The sequence below is a fragment of the Haliotis asinina genome, chromosome 4 (genome assembly GCF_037392515.1).
Source record: "Haliotis asinina isolate JCU_RB_2024 chromosome 4, JCU_Hal_asi_v2, whole genome shotgun sequence".
Taxonomy (NCBI): domain Eukaryota; kingdom Metazoa; phylum Mollusca; class Gastropoda; order Lepetellida; family Haliotidae; genus Haliotis; species Haliotis asinina.
The window spans coordinates 61,171,129-61,197,233 of record NC_090283.1 but is presented as its reverse complement, the minus strand read 5'-3'; the positions used below and the strand labels follow the sequence as shown (position 1 = coordinate 61,197,233).

Here is a 26,105-nt window from a genome sequence, read left to right as displayed (position 1 = left end):
ACCAATGTCATGAATAATTTAAAAGTACTTCTCCAGTAGGCAAAGAGCCTCCGATCACAATTTCTTTTAACTTAAATAAATCAGCATGTTAAAACATCGACGCTTCAGCAGTACTTCAGACACACTGCAGTTAAAATGTTGATAATATTGGTTTGAAATTTCTGGTGATTTGAGAGTGTTGAATAATGGATATCATAGCATGTAAAGGATACAAATTAAAGGTACATACTAGCATGACTTGAGTACTGTGGACACTTTGTCACTCAATGATAATATTTGAACTAACAATGTTGAGCTGTTCAGTCCATTAGATACAGTCCATGAACGAGATTCACATAACTCCAAGCAAACGATATAGCAAAGGATGTCTTCAGAGCCGACCCATCGCAAACCAAGAACAGCTGAATCAGCACCACGTCATACAGCCATGGGACAATTTTAACTCAAATTGTCAACTAAAGTGTGACAAGATTTTACTGAAATTAAAATGTTGCAAACTCGCATTTTCACACGCGAAACACGTTGTCAAACCTCCATGTCAATTGAGAGCCATGTCTCCATCTGTGCAGTCACGTGACAATTTTGTTGACTGTTCCTTTTATGAACAACACAAGTTTGACAACACCGAGTGTTTGATGGAAAAGTTGGTGAGAATAGAGACAGATCATATTTTTCGACAACATTTTAACAACTTTGAAAAAATGGTGTTGGGTGTGAGTTGTTGGAATGTTCACACTCTCAGACTTGAACATGTTGTCAAACTTTAGTTAGCCATGTAAGGGCCACTTAAGAATACCAAGCATATTAGGACACTTTACTCTTTGTGAGACATGGCCCTCATCCACAGAACTACCATCAATTATTCAGTAAATCACCTGTCTTCATTCTTAATATACACTGGCAAGTCTTATAGTGAGAGGCTGTAATGGTAAAATGGATAATGACACTGCAGCTTAAAAATTCTCCCAGAGCCTATCAAATATAATATCCACTCATAAAATTTCATGCAAAAGAACGTGTATTTGAGTGAGTTTAGTTTTATGCCACTTTTAGCAATATTCCAGCAATATCATGGTGGGGTACACCAGGAATGAGCTTCACACACTGTAATCATGAGGATATTTGAACCCTGGCTTTCCACATAACAGGCGAACACTTTAACCGCTTTGCATTTGAACACTGACAACCACAAACATTAACTGAACAACTGAAAACAAATTCCAAAATTTTTTTCAAATTCCTTTATCAAGGCACAACAAAAATGCTAAGTTACTACTACTATTTTCATTACTAGCATCAGCAGCTGAACCACCCATGGTTTTAAAGCAATAATAGAAGGATACGAACGGTTCTGTGGAATTAAATCTATAACAATATCCTTGAAGTCCCTTATACATTGAAACATCACCAGAAACGGACTTCATATACTGTACTCGTATAGGGAAACCATTAACAGAGCTTATATCACTAATAATTTAAATGTTAAATGTTACAGTATCCATGAAAGATTCTCAAGTGTTGTTCTGTGCCAATTTGATAGTCATGGGATTCTAACATGAGGCTGCATGAAAACTTGGACACACAGAAACCATTTCCATGGTGATGTAAGTTGAGTTGAGGATCTGGACCAGCTGATCAGTTTGCCTGATTACTATTTGGATTAACACACTACCCATTCGGGGAATCGAACCTGGGTCTTTGAGTGACCAGTGAACACTTTCACCACTACACTAAACCATCACAAACCCCCTAAATTTAAGACAGCAACGTGGCAGACATTGGACATTCAAAGTGTATTACTCTCTATTGAGTGAGTAAAGTTTTATGCTGCTTGTAGCAATATGCAAGCAATATCACAGTGGTGAACAGCATGTGGTGTACCTATTGGGTAAATCAAACACAGGTCTTCGACAAGGGGAGTGAATGATGTACACCACCATCTCTCCTTTCAGAGACAATAGAAAACCTGAAATACAGTACTTCTCCAACACTGACTGTCATATGACATATACTGCAATGCGATGAACATTGTCGAGTCATATATGATGAATGATATAGATTCGTACTGTTTTCCAATAATTGTCTTCCAAATGTTTGCTTGAAAACAAGAACTGCACACTGACAACACATATCAAGTAAGTTCAGAGTACTGGGCTAAAACAGGCATATGTGCTCAAGTACCCTTAGCACATTACTCATTTAAAGGCAGGAGTGAATTAAACAAATTCAAGTAGATATCTGTAGTCTTCAACTAAAGAATTCAGAAATGTAAGTTTGAGGGAGTTTAGTTTTACACAATATTCCAGCGATATCACAGCCAGTGACACCAAAACCGAGCTTCACACACTGTATGCATGTGGGGAATTGAACCTGGGTCTTCAGAGTGACAAGTGAATGCCTTAACCACGAAGCTAACCCACCATCCCCAAATCAGATATGTGTCAACAGAAAAAGACTTCTTGAGAATTGCCTAGTCTGTTAACTTCCACTTCAGTTGTCATTGTTTTTGAACACATGATTGGTTTGGTGCTGTAGTGAGGTTTCTATGAAAGAACAGCGGTTTTGCCACACACTTCTTCACAAATTTCTTGGGCAGATAATTTGTTAACCACCAGAAACAATCCTGGAATCACATTAAACACTAACTGTAATTGAAACACTGAAACCTCATCATTGTCATTTTGACTCAAATCAGGAAAAATTTTTGGCTGGTTAGTGAATCAAGATTCAGCAACACACTGATAAACCATTTCACAAAGCGATCACAGCCCTATGACTGTCGTATCTACTGTATTGTAACATAGACTTAGAAACAGCTGTAGCATTACAATCACTTTGTGAAACAGGGCTGTGGACTCAAGCCAAGTTGCATCAACAGCATGTACCAGAGTCAATACCAGGAATGGGATTGTGAAGAGGTGTGTCTGGTGGAATACTTTCAAATTTATCGTGAAACTTGGATGTCTTTTTCACATTAACCCTCCTTTATGAATCTCTAGGAATCACATTTCTGGGCCACAGATCTATTCCCATGGTTCCACTGATCTGAAATTACCACCCCATGACGTGAAGACATTCTCCCCATCAAAATTATTGTACAGGGCTTTCACTGGTTCAGTTTTACAATGGTTGTAACTTCAAAATAATAAGCGGGACTGGCCATCGCATTGTTCATATCACTTCCCCAACACAGAGGGTTATTTGTAACCTGTAATCTGATTGGTTCATCCTTATGAGTAACACAGCAAATAAATGATAATCAAAGGCAGATAATTTGAGAACCACAGGAAAAAAATTCCTGGAGAGTCTAAGTTTGGGGATATTGAGGATGAACACAAGCTACATACAGCTGGTGAGTTCAGTTCTACATTCAGTAATATTCCAGCAATATCACAGCAGAGGACACCAGAAATGGGCATGACAAACAATGCTTTAGCCACCCAGCTACCCTACCTCACCATACAGGCTAAATTTAGAAATTTCCTACTTTTTAACGGAAACTGATGTTATTCCACTAAATTTCTGAATCCCCTCAGTATTTCTATTTATTTCCAAATTGTCCACTTTATTCGCAGGGAAATAATTCAACAAAAGCCTCACAGGACAAACTTGTCACAAGATACTCTCAATAAAAGACAATGATTCCTAGCTGTCCATTCAGGCACTGTGACCTCAGTTAACCCATGACAAAATACTCCCAACTGTGCCACTGGCACTCTGTAAGTACTTTTGAGCTGTCTATTCAGGCAGTCTAGGTAAACTTCGTCTCAGTGTATTTCGTTACACTCCACCACTGAGTCTAACAAAACCTAGGTGAAGGTCGTGTCAGGTAACCTTTGTGCGACCAATGACCGTCCAATCAAACGCGAGATGGTTAGATAGATTTAACCAATCAGACAACAGCTACTATTTAATGATCAGAGGGACTTTCAAAATATTCAGGTCACTGACACAGATCTCCCCACAAACAAAAATCTGCATATAACACACTCATTTGACCTGCAGTATATACGCTTTAGAGTTTCTGTTGACATGGTTACCATTAGCTAATATTTCCGCAAGATGACATCCTTGAATATTGCCAAAAACACTATTTTCAGCAACTGTTTACTCACCATTGTCATGGTTTACGCCGTGTGCACCACCCGGAAACAAGCGTACGCTAAATAACGTTCGGAATCATCGAGATAAAAAGTTCAAAAGATATGTGCAAGTGTCCACTTTCGTGATTTGGTAAGCTGTGTTCTGATTGGTCAGTCTCAAAGGTTACCTGACGCGACCTCCCATAAGGTTTTGTTAGACTCAGTAGTGGAGTGTAATGAAAAGTACAGAGAATAAGTTTACTTAGACTGTCTATTCAGGCACTGTGTTACCCTCAGTTTACATAATACTCCTAACTGTGCCATTGGCAGTCTATAAGTACTTTTGAGCCCTGGACTCAGTAAAACATGCTTAACACAATCTTCCTCCAGCATCAAAGAGCTTCAACTAGGGCTCCCAGTTCAACAATCTAAATAAAAAAGTAACCACGGTAACAGAGTAAATAGATAACAACCAAACTTAACAATTAACGTGTAGGTTCTGCTAAGATTTCCCAGGACTTTTGTCTATTCTAATCTTCTTCAATGGTGGAGAGCTGACCTGTCCCTGGAAGAAAAAATTCTTCATTAAACAAGGAAGTCATAAAAAAAAATAGTTACTTCTTCAAAACGTACATAACACAATGAAAAATTCTGTTTAATAAAACAAAATACCATGTTGACACATAATGGAATATTTTACTACACAAAATATCACAATATCAAAAAAAAAAATGGACAAAAATAGCAAATAATCAATGAGTGTATGAGTTTAGGTTTATGCCGCTCATAGCAATATTCCAACAATTTCATGGCTGGGGACATCAAATAATCAAAAATGATTATTGAACAAAACATTTTGTAATCAAACAACAAATTTTGAAATATATCTATAAAGTGTGTTGTGTAACAATAAATTCTCATGTTATCGTAATGAAGGACCTACTTTATGCCATTTGTCAGCCAGTTTCTCACTCTCCTGCATGTAGAAGGTGAAAACCTCGGTACAGTCTCGGAACACACGACTGGTAGGGGGGTTGTACACTGCACAGTTCTCCTTCACAAGGGTCATGTCCTGGTGGAACTCCTCATGGTCCTTGTATCCTCCAGACTGTCAGCAGTAAAACGTGGGAGAGTGAGTGATGGAAGATTACGGATTGATGGAAGAAGAGTTGAAGTTTGATACAGAGGGAGTGACAGACGACAGAAAGTCGAGTCTTCAACGGGCCAGAATAGGAGTGTGGGAACTGGGTACCTATTGCACCTTGACTTCACTGGGCCACAATACAAGTGAGGGAACTGGAGGCTTATTGCACCTTGACTTCACTGGGCCAGAATACAAGTGAGGGAACTGGGGACCTATTGCACCTTGACTTCCCTGGTCCAGTATAGGAGTGTGGGAACTGGGAGCCTATTGTGCCTTGTCATCACTGGGCCAGAATACAAGTGAGGGAACTGGAGGCTTATTGCACCTTGACTTCACTGGGCCAGTATAGGAGTGTGGGAACTTGGGGCCATATTGCTCCTTGTCTTCACTGGGCCAGAATACAAGTGAGGGAACTGGGGACCTATTACATCTTGTCTTCACTGGGTCAGAATACAAGTGAGGGAAATGGGGACCTATTGCATCCTGTCTCTACTCACCTCAAGCTTTTTTCGTATAGTTCCGAAATCCATTGGTTTCTTTACAATAGAATAATAATCAGGAGCATCAGCAGGGTCAACTGTAAAGAAGGAAAGACATTAGAAGGATATTTATAGCCTCAGAATAGAGTTTATCTGACAACTAATTAGATAAATAGCAAATGAAGAGGGAGTCTGTGGAGACTATACACAATTTTATCATGTGATTACAGCCTAAAAAGGAATCTAAGGTTATGATATAATAGAGGTAAAGGAGACAAAAGAATTATTGATAGTCTAAACTTTGTATTTCATGAAGAATAGCATTGTCAGTGGAGCATATGTGCAGGTGAATTAGTTGCAACTAATCAGGTTAGACAGACTTGTATTGAGACTTGTCACCACTTACCTGGTTGTGTAAACCATGCTGAAGCATTGAGCTCTCCCTTCTCTCTGTTGACACCACGATAGCGAGACACTCTCTGAAGCAGCCTGTAAACAACAAATACTGTTGCAACATAGCATGCCATTGTTGAATTATGAAATGTGTGTTTACATATGAGTCAACAGAAAGTTTCATTCCAATCATATCAGCTGAAGTCAAAGTGATTGATAATGTCGGTGATGGTCTTAATACTACCACTACCTACTACTTACTCCTACCCAAGGCATATCCTCTGTATACAGTACACCTACCCAAGGCACACCCTCTCTATACAGTGCACCTAGCCAATGCACATCCTCTGTATACAGTGCACCTACCAAAGGCACACCCTCTCTATACAGTACACCTACCCAAGGCACACCCTCTCTATACAGTACACCTACCCAAGGCACACCCTCTCTATACAGAGTACCTACCCATGGCACACAATCTGTATACAGTACACCTACCCAAGGCACACCCTCTCTATACAGAGTACCTACCCATGGCACACCCTCTGTATACAGTACACCTACCCAAGGCACACCCTCTGTATACAGTACACCTACCCAAGGCACACCCTCTGTATACAGTACACCTACCCAAGGCACACCCTCTGTATACAGTACTACCCAAGGCACACCCTCTGTATACAGTACACCTACCCAAGGCACACCCTCTGTATACAGTACACCTACCCAAGGCACACCCTCTGTATACAGTACACCTATCCAAGGCACACCCTCTGTATACAGTACACCTACCCAAAGCACAACCTGTCTATATAGTACACCTACCCAAAACACGCCCTCCCTAAACAGTACACCTACCTATTGCACATCCTCTCTATATAGTACACATACCCAAACCACACCCTCTCTATACAGTACACAAACCAACACCTACTTGCACAGTATACTTACCCAAGTACCACCTTCTCCACACAGTTCACCTACTAAACAACCACCCTGTCTACACAGTCTACCTACCCTAGAGCCATCCTGACCCAGCTGTTGCTGGGAGACGAAGGGGTGCTCTCATCAGCAGCAGCAGGGGGTTTCCGCTTCCTCTTGCTGCGGAACAGACTGTTAGGGTCGGAGTTGGCAGTCCCTGTATCTGGGTACACAGCATACTCTCCCTGGCTGTCAGACCCACTTCCTGCAACAACAAGGACATGTAGTAGTCTATGACACTAGCCTCTAGTCCAATCAAAATCCTGTATTTGAGGCTAATGTGGCTATCTATTAAGTTCAATCAAATTCTGTTAGGTTGAAACCTCGGAGGGAGGCTGGTGTGGCTGGTTGGCTGGCTACTGACTGTGGTTAGGCTGCAATCGCATGTCCTTGATAGATTTGTTTGACTATACCAAGCATGGCTGTGATGCTTGAAGAGCAACACACAAACTGAGCAGGAATAATACATTCAATTTATGAACAGGAACACGTAATGGAACAACTACAGGATACTACTGCAAATCAGAAATATTCTTTGTCAGTTTATATTTTGCAAATTTTGCGTTTCTCTACCCCACACCAAAAATACTTGGCACAGTAATACTGACTCTTTCAATGCTAGTCAACCAGATGCATTTACTTATCATAAAATGATTCCTCAAATGATATGTATGGTCATCTATTTCCCTATCAGTGGCTTTCCGCTCTGTAACGAGATACAACAGGGAAAATACCTCTGGTTTCATGACATGAAGCTTCATGACAATAACATGCAAGGCATCGTTAATGGCAGGTCTCGTTCAAAAGCTCTGAACTTCAACATCACTGTCCCCTTGTCAAGTGAATTTCCGCAGTTGTAAGAAGCGATTTTATTGGATAAAGATTGGTTTCTAATGACGCTTTTCTGCCTCAGTCTACAGTGAGGACCATGATTGGTCAGAATCACGCATGTGTCCTTAGACAGCCAATCATATTACAGCAATGTATACTGTCCTCGTAAGCAAAAAAATTAGATTCAGCAAAAGTTTTGGGCAAAATCATGCTATTTCGAAGGTTTTCCTTAAAAACTTACCAGCTGTATAATATTATGGACGTAAGTGGATGTATCATGCTAGATTCTGACCTGACAAAAATGCTTTTTGTATACGTTTTAGCATTAAAAATCCTGTCTGAGTGTTTGAGGCGAGGAAACTTGAGATGTCACTTGAATTTACATTAAATGATCACACAAAAAAAGTAAGAAAAGTATGGAAATAGGAAGTTGTAATATACATTTGACAACTTTTATTTTTTATATATCAAAACAATGATGTTACATTATGAAATACGAAGTAATGCCGTTAACTACACTGTTTTTCACAAAGCCTACTACTCTTGCAAAAGTAATACATCGCAGAACAGGCTCGGGGTACGTTGACACAATATTTTCAAGGCACAGGATATTTCTGGCTTACACTACTTGACCCCAGGAAGTGCAGCTGACAAGTATCCTACCTGTTGGGGGGCTGGCTAAGGTGGGTATCTCTTCCTCTATGACTCCCACGCTGTCAAACAGAAGCTCCACCCTCTCCTCTGACCCCTGGGATGATGATGCCAGTTCCTTCTCCTCCAGACGCTGTGACGTCAGCTCATCCAGTGTGCTTGGCGATGGCTCCACTGCGACACTGACATTTGAACTGCTGGCAATAACTTCCTCGCCTCCAACCTTGTCCAGAAGACTCAACCCATGTGATGACTGAAACAGAGAAATAGTTCCAAACATACTGGGAAACATCAGTCTCATAAAATCATGCTAGTCCGCTGGCCACAGGATGTAGGTCTCATCTACGATTTGAAACCACCCTGTCGCCACAGAAACCAGCCATCCAATCCACTCAGTTTTAGATGCCTCGACAACAAGTCTGACAACTGGTAGTCATGACAACATATTCTGTGTACCATGTGACAAGAGAACACCGCCATAGCCTAACACATGTACAATATTTACAGTGGTGTATCTAGTACTCATTCTATATCTGGTTACAAGGGAACTTCATGTTTAGTTGATTACAAGGGAATTTCACATTCATTTGATTACACGATCTTATGTTTAATTAATTACAGGAAAATCTCCGATAAGACAAGTAGAACGATGGCAACTTCTTCTTTATTGTATAACACAACGTTTTGGGGCTACTTCTTGCTCTTCTTCACCTTCACATACTTGTACTATGAATACATTAACTCCTAAATGCCTCAAGAATCTCATGTTTAGTTGATTAAAAGAAGATCTCATGTTTAGTTGATTACAAGAAGATCTCATGATTAGTTAATTACAAGAAGATGTTGTTTAGCTGATTACATGAAGATCTCATGTTAAGTTGATTACAAAAGATCTCATGTTTAGTTGATTACAAGATCTCATGTATAGTTGATTACAAGAGTATCTTGTTTAGCTGATTACAAGAAGATCTCATGTTTAGTTGATTACTAGAAGATTTCATGTTTAGTAAGGCGCAAGGTTAGTATTTATTTAGGTATTTTAGTACACAAATTGCTTTACACAACATCAATATAATAACACTATACCTGTGTTTGCTGTGTGACAATGTTCATAGCAGTGGCAGCCTTCCCGACATCTTGTAATGGAATAGATGATGATCCAACCTTGACCTTGGCTGAGCTTGACGAGATAGTAATCGGGACAGTAACCTGTGAGAGGTCATCTCCGCCAGTGGATCCAGGGATGGTGAGTATCGTCCTTCCCTCTTCTCCTCCTGAACACATAACACCTGACCCTTGTTTATCAAGACCAAAGGAATATAGCATAAGTGAGTGAACTGTAGGGCTGCAATGATTCACCCAGACCTCGATTTGATTCGATTATTGATACTGCGCCCTCTACTCGATCATTTTCAATTTCAATTCCTCATAAGAATAAAACCATCATAGTTCATTTAACTCTCACTCGACCTTTTCAGCGATGAAATCCATTGTCAACTTGGTGATGACTACTAACATTTCCCACTGTATAATTAGCACAGACTCAACCAATTATGTTTTGCCTTATGTCGCCTCATAAGCCTTATAACTATGAAAGCCTGAGCTTCTACATCATTTTGGAACTGACAAACTTCCAAACATAATACTAGGAATGAACTGAGATTTGAAACTGAGCAAATCTAGCACATTCACAAGAGTGCCTGTCGAGTTGGTAATTAACATGTTTACTCAGCTCTTTTTCACTTTGGTGCATAACAGGGATGAACTGAGATTTGGACCCACAATCATTGGTCCTTGGTGTGCCTAATGAGAATCAGATGGAGTTAGTGAGTGAGTTTAGTTTCACACCACACTCAGCAAATATTCCAGCTGTATAGATGTGTTCTGTAAATAATCAACAGCATGAACATCAATACACAAAAATGGGATACAATGATTTATCAAATAAGTCGGTGAGTCTGACCATCCGATTCCGTTAGTGGTCTCCTGACCACCCAATCCCGTTAGTGGTCTGAGGTGGTATGACTTACTGTCTCCTGATCTGTATGGAATTCCCAACATAATTTTCAGTTATTCTTGGAACACTTTTAAGACCATTCTCAAAGTGCTACTCACCCGCTCCTTCTATATGCACTACACTCTCTCCAGTAGGCAGTCCAGAGTTGTCTCCCTCTATGACCTTGTCCACCGGTTGTACAGCAACAGCACCATCATTAATGAAATGTATATCACCTAAGTCAATGTGAGCCTGAGTAAGAGAACTGCTCAACAAGTCATAGTTTTGTGACACCTCCGTGTCTTGGGGCACACTCCCAACACTATCCACAGTCAGAGTTTTGGAGGGCTGGGTCACAACAGTCACAATCTTGTTCTTGTCCTTGTAGAACAGACCCGTCTCAGGGTCCAGCTCGCCCTGGATCACCTCACTATTGCCACTTGTCCCGGAGGAGGATGAGAGAGTATGACGGACTATCGTCGGGGGAATTTGATCACTTGTAATTTTGGTTATTTTTGCGGTCGAAGACCCACTGGAAGGCTTCACTATGTGAATCTGGAAAAAAAAGTGTGTCACTTGTTTGTTGTTTAATGCTGCAATTGTCCAGCTGTTAGAAGGTAGCCTGTAAATTATCCAGTCTGGACCAGACAATCCAGTGACTGATATAAAGCAGAGCAATGATTCAGGAAAAGAGATGGAGTTTAAGTCTCCATGGCTATTTAGAAGCACTTCTATATTAACCCTTCACGCAAGAACTTACTCATAAACCAGTTCAAAAATTCAATATAGGATAAAAACATCCACTAAATTCCTTAAGTTTTGACATCCCCTGCTCTTGCCCCTAAATACGTTTAAATCTTAATGCTGAATTCTGTCTACTACTCCAAATCATGTAATGAGGATGACAAATTTAGGACTGCGTGTGTGAGAGGTATCACACCAAATTCAGCAATATTCTGACAGTATCATTGCAAACAACATTAGAAATTCACAAACTGTACCAAACAGGGAATCAAGGTGGGCCTGCAGCATTATAATCGAACACTTCAACGACTTGGTTACTTTCCCACCTGAGACTACAATGAAGGGAAGTTTGTATCTGTCCTTTGTACCACTACCTGAGGTTGTCCTGAAGGCTGTCTAGACACCTCAGACGGGGGCGACACAGGAACAGACACATATGTTGTGCTGCCATCCTCTGATGTCGTTGTTGTTGCTGTAGTTGTTGTATTGCCGTCTTTGTCCACTTGGTTTAGTAACGACATTGCTTGTTCTGTAATATCAAAAATGGTTAGAAATTAGGGATGATACAGAAGTTTATGTATTTACCATTCGCAACAACTCAGTTATTTTCGTAAATGAAATAAGCTGAATGTTTTCCGAATGAGAAACCTCGATGAAACAGTAAATTTCTTTGGTTAGCTGATTTGTGTCAACCATCGTTAGTAACATTTCCTGCACATGTTTGCCATCATGCAGGATCAGTAATTAAGCATGGCTGAAACAAACCAAACACTGCCATAAACGATGATAATAAAAAAGGTGGGACTTGTTCATTATTAAAATTCTTCATGAAACTTTGGAAGATGGAAGGGAATGACAGTGATAAGGGCAGTGAGAATGACACCGTGTCTGCTGTTAGTACGGCAACGACAGTGCGAGAATCTAGTAACAGTAGTGTGAGACAGTTTTAGAATAGTCATGGTTAGATTATGACAAAAAGCCTAAAATGATGACATAAACCCTACGTAAGGTACACGAGAAAATAATTCAATGACTGGTGGTAATCAGAATTTTAGAACCAACACGTTCTGGTTCACGACATGCGACCGGTGTGGACCACTGAGCGGCTGTAGAAGATGAATGTATGAAATCTAGTTTTGAAAGAGTCATCAAGAAAGCTCTAACTGAGAAAGAACAAGCTATTACAGGAGCATTGAAAGCAGTTTGTTTGGGTGGCTACAGAAAATATAGTAATGCACAAATATGAATCACTGATGAAATTTCCATCTCATTTAGAAGTTCCAAAATGAGACAAGTTAAAAGTTGAGGAAAATGCAACATACCACACAGAGTATACAGCTGGTCGGTTACTAGAATCACTTGCCATGACCATCAGAAGAAACATTGATAATCACATTCATTGGTCTCCATTCAACAGCGAGTCTGACCACCCGATCCCGTTATGACAAGCATAGTCGCATTATATGGCAAGCATGGTTGCTGAAGGCTTATTCTACACTGGACCTTCACAGGTCCTGAAGGCAGGGCTTTACTTCCAACAACACGTACACTTAGATTAGAATGCAAGGCTTTGTTACTCTTTTGAATTTAGGTACTCTATAAATACTAACAAAGTTCAAAACATATCTAAAAATTGAAGTTATTTGTGAAAAGCCTGATCAAGAGTGATTGAACGGGTCAATCCATGAGGTGCGATGGCCATATACAAGGCTGTGGAAACAGTCTACAGATCTCTGGACTGTCTGATATCATTATTCAGTACAGAAAAGGATGTTAAAGCAAAACGATTCTGTACGACTTCATATCCATGAAGAGCTGAATGAGCACCTTGTTACTGTGGATGGTAAATTGACATTTAAAGGCAATTACACCATCACTCATGGGCAGAAAAATATTGACAATCTGAGAAAGACTTTTGACGAGAAATTAATTTAAAAGGTGAATGACAGGTTAATTGCTAATGACAGTAATGTCATGTTTGCTTTTGGCACTTTAGCGTGCAGACCATTGTCCTTCCTGTCAAAGTCAAGAACATGAGAACTGGGGAAATAACGAAGTGGAGTGTCTGACTGACCACTTTTGACAGGAAAAAGTACACGTGTACAAGGGTCAAGAGTCAAGAGCACCTCCTATCATTGATCCTGAGTAAACCAGAAAGAGTGGAAGCTGTTGAAACCCTTGTCAACTGTGGATACAAGAGAGACCAGATGACAGAACTGTGGAAGCAAATTCATGCTTACTACAAGGACGAGCTACCAAATATGTTGAAGTTGGCAGTGTTGGCACTGACTGCTCCCATCTTCACTGCTGAATGTGGGAGGGGATTTTCCCATCAGAACAGGCTGTCACCAGAGAAGGCTGATGACCTGTTAGTGGTTGGTTTGTGGAAGGGAGAAGATATGTAGGCAAGTGCACGTGCCGTGCATGCCGATGAAACTAAGTTCACATGTAGCTGAACACACCTTGTTCACAAGCTTTATACAACGCACTACACTTGATTGAGGACATTACTCACAAAAGTAGGGGAGGTAACTGTTGTCAGTTAAATAGGGATTCAACATCGAGTGAGTTTAGTTTAATGCCGCACTCAGCAGCTATATGGCAGTGGTTTGTGAATAATCGAGACTGGACCTGACAATTGAGTGATCAACAGCATGAGCACTGATCTGCGCTATTTGGGAATCGATGATGTGTCAAACAAGTCTGCACGGCTGACCACCCAATCCCATTAGTAGCCTGTTATGACAAGCATAGTCACCTTTTATGCCAAGCATGAATTGCTGAAGGCCTATTCTATCCCGGACCTTCACGGGTCAGATTTAACATTGGAATGTGAAAATGATTGATGAAGTCCAAACATACCTATGGTGTAGTACTGCGTCCCTGACATCTGTTCTGTGATTTGTTCTAAGTTTGATGCTGCCGCTCTGGAAGAAGAAACTTTACCACATGAGATCTTTACACTCACATGACAACACAGTGCACCAAGTCTACTGTGCAATCTTGAAACAGAAAGTCCCAAGCCTCTAGCTACCTGAACAATGAATGTTTGTTTGTTGCTTAACACCGCACTTAGCAATATTCCAGCAAAAATATATCGGTAAATAATCGAGTCAGAACTGGACAATATATGATCAACAACATGAACATTGATCTGGGCAATTGTGACGTGTCATCCAAGTCAGACTGTACAATCCCATTAATCATTTCATAAATGAAACATGAGCCACTGGGGACCAATTCCATCTCAGATCTTCACGGGTTTACTTACAGAGTAATGATCACTTCCAATTTAATATCTTCAATTGAGAAAACATAGAGCCATACAGATTTAAAAAAGAAAGTTGGCACACTATAATTCAAAAGAACAAAAGCATAAAAAAAACACACTTCTATTAACAAAATCACACAAACACACTTCTGCACATAATAGCATACTAAAATACTTCTGTCAACAATAGCACATGAAAACACACTTTTGTCAACAATAGCATATAAACCCCCACTTCTGTTGTCAATAGCTGACCAAAAATAACACTTCCCTAAACAATAGCATACAAACACACTTCTGTTAACAATAGCATACAAAAACACACTTCTGTCAAGAATCAGTTACAAAAACACTTCAGTCAACAATAGCATACAAAACACACCTCTGTCACAACGGCATACAAAAGCACACTTCTGTTAACAATAGCATACAAAAATACACTTGTGTCACTCTACCTTTCCTCATCTTCCTTGTGTTTACCCTCGGTGGTTCCCTGCATCTGCATGAGTGCACTGATGGCCTGGGTGTCTGGTGTCGCATCGGTTTGCACCTGGTCATCAGCGATATCATACTCGAACCACTCATTCCCACCCACAGCTGCCGGAGTTGCCACTGGGAACATCGAATCAATCGTATTCAATTCCATCAGAAATGAAGATTGTGTTACACCATATCAGCAGACACATCTAGGGTTGACAACTTAAAGTTGGGGGAGTGCATAAGTGAGTGAGTGAGTTTAGTTTTACGCAGCACTCAGCAATATTTAAGCTATATGGCAGATAAATAATCGAGGTTGGACCAGACAATCAAGTGATCAACAGCATGAGCATATATCTGTACAATTGGGAACCATTGACACGTGTCAATCAAGTCAACAACCCTGATCACCCAATCCCATTTGTCACCTCTAACAACAAGCATAGTTGCTTTTTATGGCAAGCATTGGTTGCTGAAGACCTCTTCTACCCTAGACCTTCACAGGTCTTAGAGTGAGTGGATTACCCAGAGTGATGATGATGGTAAAGGTACAACCTTAGGGTGACTATTGAGGAGAAACAGCTGTTGTGATGACGATTGTGAATTGCGACATAATGTTGCACAGCTGAAGTCTGTGGCGACCAGCTAGTGCAATAAGTTGAAGTAGTTTCAGTCTCTTGTAACTCACCTCTGTTGAAGGGGTAACAGGAGCAGATAACTCCAAATCACAGTGAACAAATCTTGAATTCCTGTATTTGCACTGTACATTTATCAACAGAAGTCAATAACTAAACTATCGATAGTCACACATACGATCGATAGTTGTTTGGTCAAACCATCAATTACCAGCATCGGAGACTTGACTTTTGCAATCTATCAACAGTTCAATATATCATTACAGCATTGTTCAAACCAGGCAGATAAGGGAGATAACATGAAATGGGTTGGATACAACATGGTCAGCCACGCAATCTATGACCTTATCCACTTTCAGCTATATCCCACCAATATTCAAGTAATAACAGCAGAAAGGGGCTTCACATATTATAAACACATGGGGTGTGACAACAGAACACTTTAACCTCACGGCTACCACCACTGACCCTTCATCTTGACACATTGAAATATTCCTGTAATAACATGGCAGGCGCTTCACACAATGTGTGCACATGGAGATCAATAGGCTACCAGAACACACCCATCACTACTTCTGCTGTACATTCTGATTACCGGTACTGTGGTTAAACCTTACATACCTGCCTCTCCTGCTCCGCCATCAGGAACAATGCCAGCAGCCTGGATGAGCTCCGCCAACAGTGACGACGTCCTTCCTTCCTGGTCTGACTTTGATCTGTGTAGTATTGGAGCAGCCTGCCAGATTAAAAAGTCATCAATAAAAGTGGTTGGTTGGTTGGTTGGTTGGTTGCGTGAGTGAGTGAGTGAGTGAGTGAGTGAGTGAGTGAGTGAGTGAGTGAGTGAGTGAGTGAGTGAGTGAGGTTTTACATGGCTGTTACGAATATTAAAGCAACAGTACAGCGAGAGACATGAGAAATGTGCTCCATGCATGTGGGAAATCGAACTTGGGTCTTGAAATCGAGACATGACGTCTAATAATGTTAAGAAATGAACTCTCAGCTGCCACCACTTACCTGCCTGCCTCCCTCTCCTGTAGTTGCTGTAGTGATGATGACCTTCCTCTCTGGTAGTCGTCCAAGGACGGGGCCGATGCTGTGTAACGCTGATGCCGACGTCACGGACACAGACACCTGTTTCCCCAATTCCTGCTTCTGTATGAAGTTCACAAGTTCCTGGGGGCACAAATAGCTTGTGTTACATGAGACTGAGTAAGGTTTTTATGCAGTTTTTAGCAATATTCCAGCAACATCACAGTGGAGGACATCATAAATGGGCTTCACACACTGTACCCATGTGGGGAACTGAAGCTGAGTCTTTGTTGTGGCGAGTGAATGTTTTAACCACTAGTTTTATGCCACACTCAGCAAATTTCCTGCTATGTGGTGGAGGTCTGTAAATAATCAAGTCTAGACCAGACAATCCAGTGATTAGCTGCATGAGAACCGATGCCATGTTTCATCACTGACTCACCAACTTCTAGAATGCGATCAAACAAAGCAGTCACCTTTTCAAACATTGCTGGACTAGAGATGACTGTAGCTTGGGGGCGGCCTGCTCCTCCCTGGGGGGTGGGGGTCTGGGATCTCCGAGGCTGAGTCTTCTGTACTACTATGACATTGGGCTTGGAGACTGAAAAAAATAAAGAATAACTCTGTGGTACATGCTGTGAATCTAAGTGAGTTCATTCACAGCCTCGGATTTTTCAGTTCTCTTTTTCCCAACCTGCTTTTAACAACGTTACCTATTGTTTGTGTCTAATGCTCCTGGCCTATCAGACATTGTAAACCAAAAGTCACCGTGTAGTCAAGTTCTGTAATCTGACTGGTTGAGAAACATGATCAAATGGGATTTGATTCCTGGAAATTGCAAGACTATTCGCTGCATATTAACACGTAGAAATATCAATAACAATTGTTTCGTTGTGTCATCAACAGTGGTGATGTCATTCAAATCATATTGTGACGTAAAGTTAGAATGACGTTGCAAAAGAGCAGCTCCAATTGTTACCATGGGAACCAGCTGAAACGGCCAGCTGATGACACTTCACCGCTGTACCCAATCGATGTAAAGGAGTGCAGACAGTAAAACCCTTTGGTTTACTTTTTTGTTTACAATGTCAAACATCATGTGTTGGCCAATTTCTGGGTGTTATTGAGTATTTGAAGCCCAGGAATATTTATTTTGAAATTTATTCCTGTGCTTCAAATACTCAATAACACACGGAAATTGGTCAACACATGATGCTTATCTCTCAATTTCTGTCCCAGGCACCCCTTCTTGGTGTGATAAATACAAACTAAAAGGAGTATCTTGAAGACTTCTGTACATAAAACATTTTTCAAATACCTGTTGTACCGGTGGCTGTTTTGACAGCTGTGAGATGCAGAGTTTTAGGGTTGACAGTGACAACATTGGAAGCTTTTGTTGTGGTAGCTATGACACGCCCCCCTGGAGTAGTGATGTTCAGCACCTTGCCTCCAGTGTGACTAGCTGCAAACAAAACAGAGAGCCTTATCTCAACATTGCTTCACCTCATCTACTAACTATGTCAATGTAGAGTGGGTTTCACCTTGTCTAAAACCTAGGTCTCAATGTCGACTGGGTTTCACCTGATCTTCTGCCTATGTCTCAATGTCGACTGGGTTTCACCGGATCTACTGCCTATGTCTCAATGTCGACTGGGTTTCACCTGATCTACTGCCTATGTCTCAATGTCAACTGAGTTTCACCTGATCTACTGCCTGTCTCAATGTCGACTGGGTTTCACCTGATCTACTGCCTATGTCTTAATGTCGACTGAGTTTCACCTATTCTATTACATGTCTCAGACTGTACGCTGGGTTTCACATCATCTTTTCACAATATTTCAACAGAAGGAGAGTAAGCTGAAGGAATTCTATATATATTATCATTATTCTAATACCAGGGCCAAGACATGACTTGTCTAACCCATCACTTGAACAATATATTAACTTTTTCATGTTCATTGAAGTTGTTCGCACTATTCCAATATGGCTGAAATATTGCCCAGGTGACAACTTAGGTTCGCTTATTGCTTCCTAGGCAAGTAATAATTACCTGACAGAGTTGTCACTGGTTTTGTTACCATGGTGACAGTAGTGGTTGCTGTTCCAGAAGGCCCAGCATTGACAACTACAACAGGTGTACCGGAGCTCCCGGACAACTGTGCCGGTTTAGGAAGGATCTTGCTGGTCCCTGGGGGAAGACTCTGAGTGATGATCTTCATACCTGCAGATAGTGGGAGAAAGGGAAGAGACTTCAGGATATTTCTTGTTATCAGCAAACAGATCTGTATATCTGTTCTTAGAAAGGGCAGAGAGAGTGATTGAGTTTAGTTTTACGCCACACCCAGCAATAGTGCAGCTATATAGCAGCGGTCCATAAATAATCAAGTCCGGACCAGACAATCCAGTGATCAACAGCATGAGCATCGATCTGCAAAACTGGGAACCAATGACATGTGTTAACCAATTCAGCAAGTCTGACCACCCGATTCCGTTAGTCGCCTCCTACCACAAGCACTATCGCCTTTATGGCAAGCATGGGTTGCTGTAGATCTATTATACCCTGAATCTTCATGGGTCAACCACACAATAGCAATAATCCAGTTGTGTTATGACAGCCTTCCATGAATCAAATCTGATTCAGACAATTCACTGATTAATATTGTGTGTGAGTGTGTGAGCGAATTTCATTTTCATCAATATTCCAGCAATATCACAAAGGGGAACACCTGAAATGGTCTTCACACATTGTACCCATGCGGGGAATCAAACCCAGGTCTTCAGCATGACAAGCAAATGCATTACCACTAGGCTACCCCAACGCCTGATTAACACTGTGAGCAACAATACACTTTGTCGAAGAGCAAAGTTTGTTTGTTGTTTAACAATGCACTCAGCAATGTTCCAGCTCTTTGGCAGCAGTCTGTATATATTGAGTCTAGACCTGACAATCCAGTGATCAAGAACATGAGCATCTATCTATCCATGCACAATACAATGATGTGTATTAACAATGTCAGAGAGCCTGATCATGTTTGGTCTTCAAATAATCAAGTCTGAAAGAGACAAAGCATTAATCAACAGGGTGACCATTGATCTATGCAAATGGGATCTGATGATGTGTTATCCAAGGCAGCAAGTCGGACCAACTGATCCCGATAGCGGTATGGGTCGCTAAAGACAAAATCGAACCCATAAAGGTCTCAGGATGCAAAGACTGAAACCAAGTCACCGAATTTTCCCACTCGAACCATTTGTATTCCTCTTAAAACCAGCAAAGATGGTTTAGAAACTCCATTTATGAATATCTACATGGTTAAGTGAAATGATTGTGTAATATGATTACATGAGTACAGAAGCTCTTGAAACTGTAAACTTTTAAACAGGTTACAACTGAGTTTTAGGGATCGACAAATATAAGTGCAATAACATAACTCACCTCCTTCTTGTTTAATCTGTATGGTGGGCTTAGTGACTGTCTTCACTTGGTAGTTCTGGGGTGAGGGTTGGACTGGCTGGGGACCCATGGGAATAACCACACCCGGTTTGTGCTGTGGGTTGGGGAATCGTGGTCGTGGGATGATTTTGGGTCGAGGTTTGGCGAGGGCTGGATTGGGAACAGTCACAGTTGGATTGCCCATCACAGATGTCGGAGTTGTAGCTGAAATATATGTGGTGTTAAATTCTTTAGTCAAATAAAAACACCATTATGGGACGGTCACACTGATAACAAGACAAATCTTTCAGCTTTCACCAACCTATGGACTGGATTATATAACGCACTCAGCAATATTCTAGCCACATGGAAGCAGTATGTATATAATCAAATCTGGACCAGACATTCCAGTGATCAAAGGCATCAGCAGACCTATGCAATTGGGATACAAAGACACATATCAACCTTGTCAAGAGCCCAACCAACTGATCCAGTTAGTTGCCTCTTACAAGCATGGTTGCTACAGACCAATTTTAAGCCAGATCTTCATGAGTCAGGCTACAAGACAACATAAGTCATTATTACAATACACAGATATCTGAACACTGCATACATGTGTGAGATGAAGCTGTTGTGATGGAAGTAGTTGACACAGTCACAATGTTGCTGCCATAGCCAGAGCTCATGGTGATGGGTGGGCTACCAGGGACGATGATGGAGGCTCGACATGCAGAAACAGTTGACGATGATGTTGATGCTCTGATGATGGGTACAGACATGGACTTCTGTAGGACACTTGATGCCACAGACTGACCGGAGCTGGTAACCAAGATCACCTGAAACACATGTCATTTGAATATGAATGAATCTGGTTTACCACTGCAATCAACCCATCAAACCAAGATCACTTGAAACATATCATTTGAATTTGAGTGTATTCCTTTCAACATTGCAGTGAACAGTACTCATCTCAGCATGTTTTCAAGTACTTGCTGTTTTTTCTTATGCAGTTCATATCTCTCTCCCTATGTGTGTGTGTGTGTGACTGTGCTCGTGACTGTGTGTGTTCTTATGACTAAAGCATCCACTTGCCATGCTGAAGATCTAAGTCTGCTTCTCTATATGAGCACCATACTAAAGGCAAAAATAGTAAAAGTGACCTAAACCAACTCATTCACTAACAGACACCCACCTTGGGGGGTTGGGATCCTGGTGTGGACACCATTGTTCTTCCCTGTGGGCTCTTGCTGATAGTGATCTTCACAGGAGACATGCTTGGCAGAGAGTTTGATGCCGTGGTGGTATATGTGAGTCGAGGTGTCTGTGTAGCCACGGACGAACTCATGCCTTCACTTGACTGACTGCGCCGTCTCTTCCTCGTCTGCAGCTCATCTTCTTCTTCAGAGTTGACAACACCTACAGCAACAACAACACAATACACTGCACTGTCGTATATCTGACTGGACAGCAAAGGTAACAACTGAATTAAAAAGATGGCATGAACCATACAATGGATCTGATTTCAAAAGAATGTGAAATGTCTAATAAATATCAACTTGATTCAGTTGACAGGTGACGACTTGTACCAACCTTTGATGTGGATAGACGTTCCGCTTGGCAAAACAACAACATTGGATGTCGGGCTCGATGGTCGAGACAGCTTGCTGGAGACAGGGGTGTTGGTTGATGCAGTTGCACTATTGTTCAAGTTACCGTTAGCTGAAACACAGAGCACTATTTGGAATTGAGTGAGTGGACAGAGGGGGAATGAAGGAGGGTTTGGGGGGGTCGGGGTTGGAGAGGTGGGGAAAACTCCCTGGAGAGATCAGTATAGACACAGTTACTTGGACCCAAAGTCAAGCACTATAAAAGGACCTTAAGGAAGGACATTTGTTTTCAAGGACCAGATGACAAGAATTTTATGGATGACATACAGGATGTAATTGAGGAAGAATGAAAGTGGTCCTTGAAACTGTTTGAGAGGCATTCTAGAAGTTGCTGAGATAAAGATGACAAGAATTTTATGGATGATCAACTTCTTTATTGCAGGGTAGCGACGTTTCGGTATAGATTCTTATACCGTTTTCAAGCGTGTGGGGAATGGCAGGGGGAGTACAATATATATACAGCAGAGATGAGCATGTGATGACAATACAACAATACCAGGATTAACAATAACTATTTGAGGTAACAATACATTAGAGAAGTGTAGCGGGGGGGGGGGGGGGGGGGGGAAAAGAGGGTGAGTTGACAGAAGCCAGAGTGAGATGAGTGGATTAATTGGTGGAAGCCAGGGTGAGTTGAGTGGATAAATTGAGACTGGGGGCCAGAGTGGGTTGATTAATTAGTGTTAATGATGCAGTTGAAGCCCGCTGGCTTCAGTCCTTAATCAGCTTACCTCAACACTTCTCTAATGTATTGTTACCTCAAATAGTTATTGTTAATCCTGTTATTGTTGTATTGTCATCACATGCTCATCTCTGCTGTATATATATTGTACTCCCCCTGCCATTCCCCACACGCTTGAAAACGGTATAAGAATCTATACCGAAACGTCGCTACCCTGCAATAAAGAAGTTGATCATCCATAAAATTCTTGTCATCTTTATCTCAGCAACTTCTAGAATGCCTCTCAAACAGTTTCAAGGACCACTTTCATTCTTCCTCAATTACATCCTGTATGTGCAATAGCACACAAGTAGGTTATGTTCTGTAATAAACGCTGGGTTCTAGCAATACAATCTTATCACAACACAAAATAACGAGGTTGTCTATCTGCCCTGCTTCTATCATGGGTCAGTGTTGTTCAAATAATATTCATGACTTGCTCAAGTGTTGCTCACGATCACGCGACAATGAAACTACATTATTTAAGACAATGCACAAAGGGTGAGTTAGAGAGTATGGTTTTACACTGCTCTTAGCAATATCCCAGTAATATCACTGCAGGAGACATCAGTTCAGTGCTGCTAACTTTGTATCCATATGGCATATCAAACTCAGGTCTTCGGCCTGACAAATGAACACTTTAACCACTAGTACCACCCATAATAAACACAAGACAATCCTTCCTTTGAAGGTTCTAAGTGGCCATATAACAATGCATTGGCATTTGATAACAATTACTTGGCCTATCCAGATCAGTTATATTTCCATTCAAACACTTTTCAAGCGGCGTCCAAAAATTCTATTTCTTTGAGGGTACGCTGGCAGAATGAAGCACTCTTCATCAGACGTTGTTTAACTTAATCACTTTTCAAACTTTGGAAAACAGTGGAGATTGGTGCTGTATCTTAGACAAATCTATAGCAATTATGATAACAGACATAAAACAATATTCATTACAGTTTTACTGACCACATTTAACCTAAAGCTGTGAACTATCAAACAGTCTAAACCGGTGTTGCAACAATAACTTACAATCTTTACATCCAGTTTGAGATGGGAATGGAAGAGAAGCATTCTTTTCTGACTGGGCATTGGCGACCTGATTGGCTGTCACAGTGAAGGCAGTTTGTGGGACAAGTCTTGGCATGAGAGGGATGAGTCGACGCCCTTCTATCACCCACTCAGTGGTTGTGTTGGATCCAGCAATGCTATAGATCCAGAATAAAATCAAGATCACATCATGTACATACTTTGTATTGATGACATTTCAACACATACCAATGTTTACCATGATGTCCTGTAGGACAAAACAGATTAATGATGATGGAACTGTTGACATCAAATGAATACTGTGTCCAAGAACAATTGCTAAAACAGTGAAGATGAAAGCCATGATTCATGTGGCACTTGCAAGTGAGAAATATTGCTGACTGCATAATAACCTGAAGACTAATTCATCTGAGGTTGTGCAGGAACCACACATGGGATGTTAAAAAAAACCTACAAAGTGGACTTATGTGTCCATGGTGGAATAAAGTGAATGAAACCCATGAAGTATTAAGGTTGCATAAGCAGCCATGCATTTAGATATTTTATCCCATTTGAAGAGTTTATGCATTCATACAAAAAACGTATTTCTGAACAGCACAATAGATAAGACTAATGAAGTCAGTTTATTTCATGTATGTTTCTTAAACATATAAAAGCATGTGGGAAAGAGCTACAATGAATTCCTTACTTATCTGCAATAGTTGCCAGTTTCTCATCATTAACTGCTCGCCGAACTTCAGCTCTGTGCCTCTCAGTTGAAATGCTGAAAATGAGATGAAATTTGTCTGATTCAAATACAAGACATACCCCATTAGCATTTAAACATGGTTAATGCTGATAAGCGTTAATGACAATTTATTTGATACTGTCAAAACAAAAGCAGGCTACAATGCAGTTTACTGAGTGCAGCACCTGCCATCAACTACCCTTTACGATCATTAGGGCTAGGGTTTAGGGTTAGGCACCCGTTACCATCATTAGGGTTAGGGTCTGGTACCCTTTCCAATCTTTAGGGAGCAGTAATTAATTAAAAGCAGGCTACAATACAGTTTACTGAGTGCAGCACCTGCCATCAACCACACTTTACAATCATGAGGGCTAGGGTCTAGGGTTAGGCACCCTTTTACAATCATCAGGGTTTGGGGTTAGGGTTAGACACCCTTTACCATCATTAGGGTTAGGGTTTGGAGTTAGGGTCTGATACCCTTTCCAATCTTTAGGGAGCACTAATTAATCTAAAAAAGTGTGTCTGTTAAAGTGCAATACTCCCCAAATGCAACTTACCTCAGGATATGCTGAAGTTCTTGTAACATAGATTTCTTTTCTTTATTCAGATCACCCTGTGCCCGGAAGGCTGAGATTAGAGAGGAATATGCCTCCAACTCCAGTCTACGAAGAATCCTCTTGGATTCATCCCTAGACAGATCTAACAACATGGGCCACATTGTAGCTAGATTTACTCCAACCTGAAACAGAGAAAATAGCTGTGAAACTTCAAGGTATCTGAAATCATCATACACGTGAAATTAGCCAAATGTTTCTTGTGAATGAGCATGCTCTGATGTGATTAATATCACTGACTATGCTAAACAAAAGGACAACAAATCCTGATATGACAGGATCTTGTTTTGCTCAAATGGAATCACTATCCATGAAAATGAAGATTTTTATGGATATCAACTTCTTTATGTGAGAGCACAACGTTTCGGAGTTAATGCTTACTCCTTCATCAGGTGATTGAGAAAGGGATACAGAGGTGTATTTATATGTACAGGTAAAACAATAACAAAGTAACAAGTGGAATGAGTTTCTGAACATTTCCATCATGTACAAAAACAACATGCAAACAAAGCTCTCAGCATTTCTCAATGAAGCAATGTCGAATATTAAAGAATAATGTCACTTACTAATGATATGCATTTCCCAAAGTATGGTCGTGTGTTTGGTTCAAGAGTTAATACAAGGATTTTTCGAGGACATTGATCGACCTGACCTAAATTATGATAGACATCCTGTGATGTACATCGTTCGACCAAAAAGGCACCGTTACCAGATGGGCATAAGCCACCCTAACCACAAAATATGTTAGACTAGTAATCGGAAAACATATTCCATGCACAGATGTGTAAAAACATTCAACATGACTTTAGAGCTTGCCTTTATATTAGTGAACAAGAAACTTTCTTACACTTTCTTGCAATTTTTCTCACCGGTCTCAAAATATATTGCTCAAAATTCAAAAGATCTGGAGATAGATAGCTCTGATATAACTGAAATAGATGTCATTGTTTATATGTTACTCAACAGTATAGCTGAGTCTTCTATTGCATCCATATCACACCTGCTAAAGATGGAAATCCTAAAAGTAAAATGTTACGATGACAAGCACCGCTCTTTGTCCGCCATACTGTAATGGCGGGTATGCAATGCGCATGCGTGTTCATAATGAAAAACATGTTTGTTTTCCCATCTTCAGAGCAATGGGCACATTGTAATATTAGTAATTACAAGTCATATTACA

At 40.8% G+C, this 26,105-nt stretch overlaps 1 protein-coding gene across 2 annotated transcripts; it reads right to left on the bottom strand.

The window, feature by feature from the left end:
* Positions 1 to 2,044: 2,044 nt before the first annotated feature.
* LOC137281759 (BRCA2-interacting transcriptional repressor EMSY-like) lies at positions 2,045 to 25,989 on the bottom strand. 2 transcript variants are annotated; one of them, XM_067813358.1, is made up of 24 exons: positions 25,926 to 25,989; positions 24,869 to 25,050; positions 24,273 to 24,347; positions 23,567 to 23,742; positions 21,737 to 21,865; positions 21,339 to 21,562; positions 20,760 to 20,982; positions 20,150 to 20,371; positions 18,764 to 18,934; positions 18,032 to 18,175; positions 17,190 to 17,314; positions 16,699 to 16,857; positions 16,306 to 16,420; positions 15,028 to 15,184; positions 14,164 to 14,228; positions 11,673 to 11,830; positions 10,677 to 11,112; positions 9,648 to 9,835; positions 8,574 to 8,814; positions 7,116 to 7,284; positions 6,112 to 6,194; positions 5,724 to 5,803; positions 5,026 to 5,190; positions 2,045 to 4,647 (listed from the first exon to the last, which is right to left on the bottom strand). In XM_067813358.1, exons 2-24 carry the CDS (start codon positions 25,027 to 25,029, stop codon positions 4,585 to 4,587), a joined length of 3,729 nt encoding a protein of 1,242 aa, XP_067669459.1. In that variant the 5' UTR covers positions 25,030 to 25,050; positions 25,926 to 25,989; the 3' UTR covers positions 2,045 to 4,584. The 2 variants fall into 2 exon arrangements, with proteins under 2 accessions (XP_067669459.1, XP_067669460.1); XM_067813359.1 differs by having other exon boundaries at positions 11,676 to 11,830.
* Positions 25,990 to 26,105: the final 116 nt, after the last annotated feature.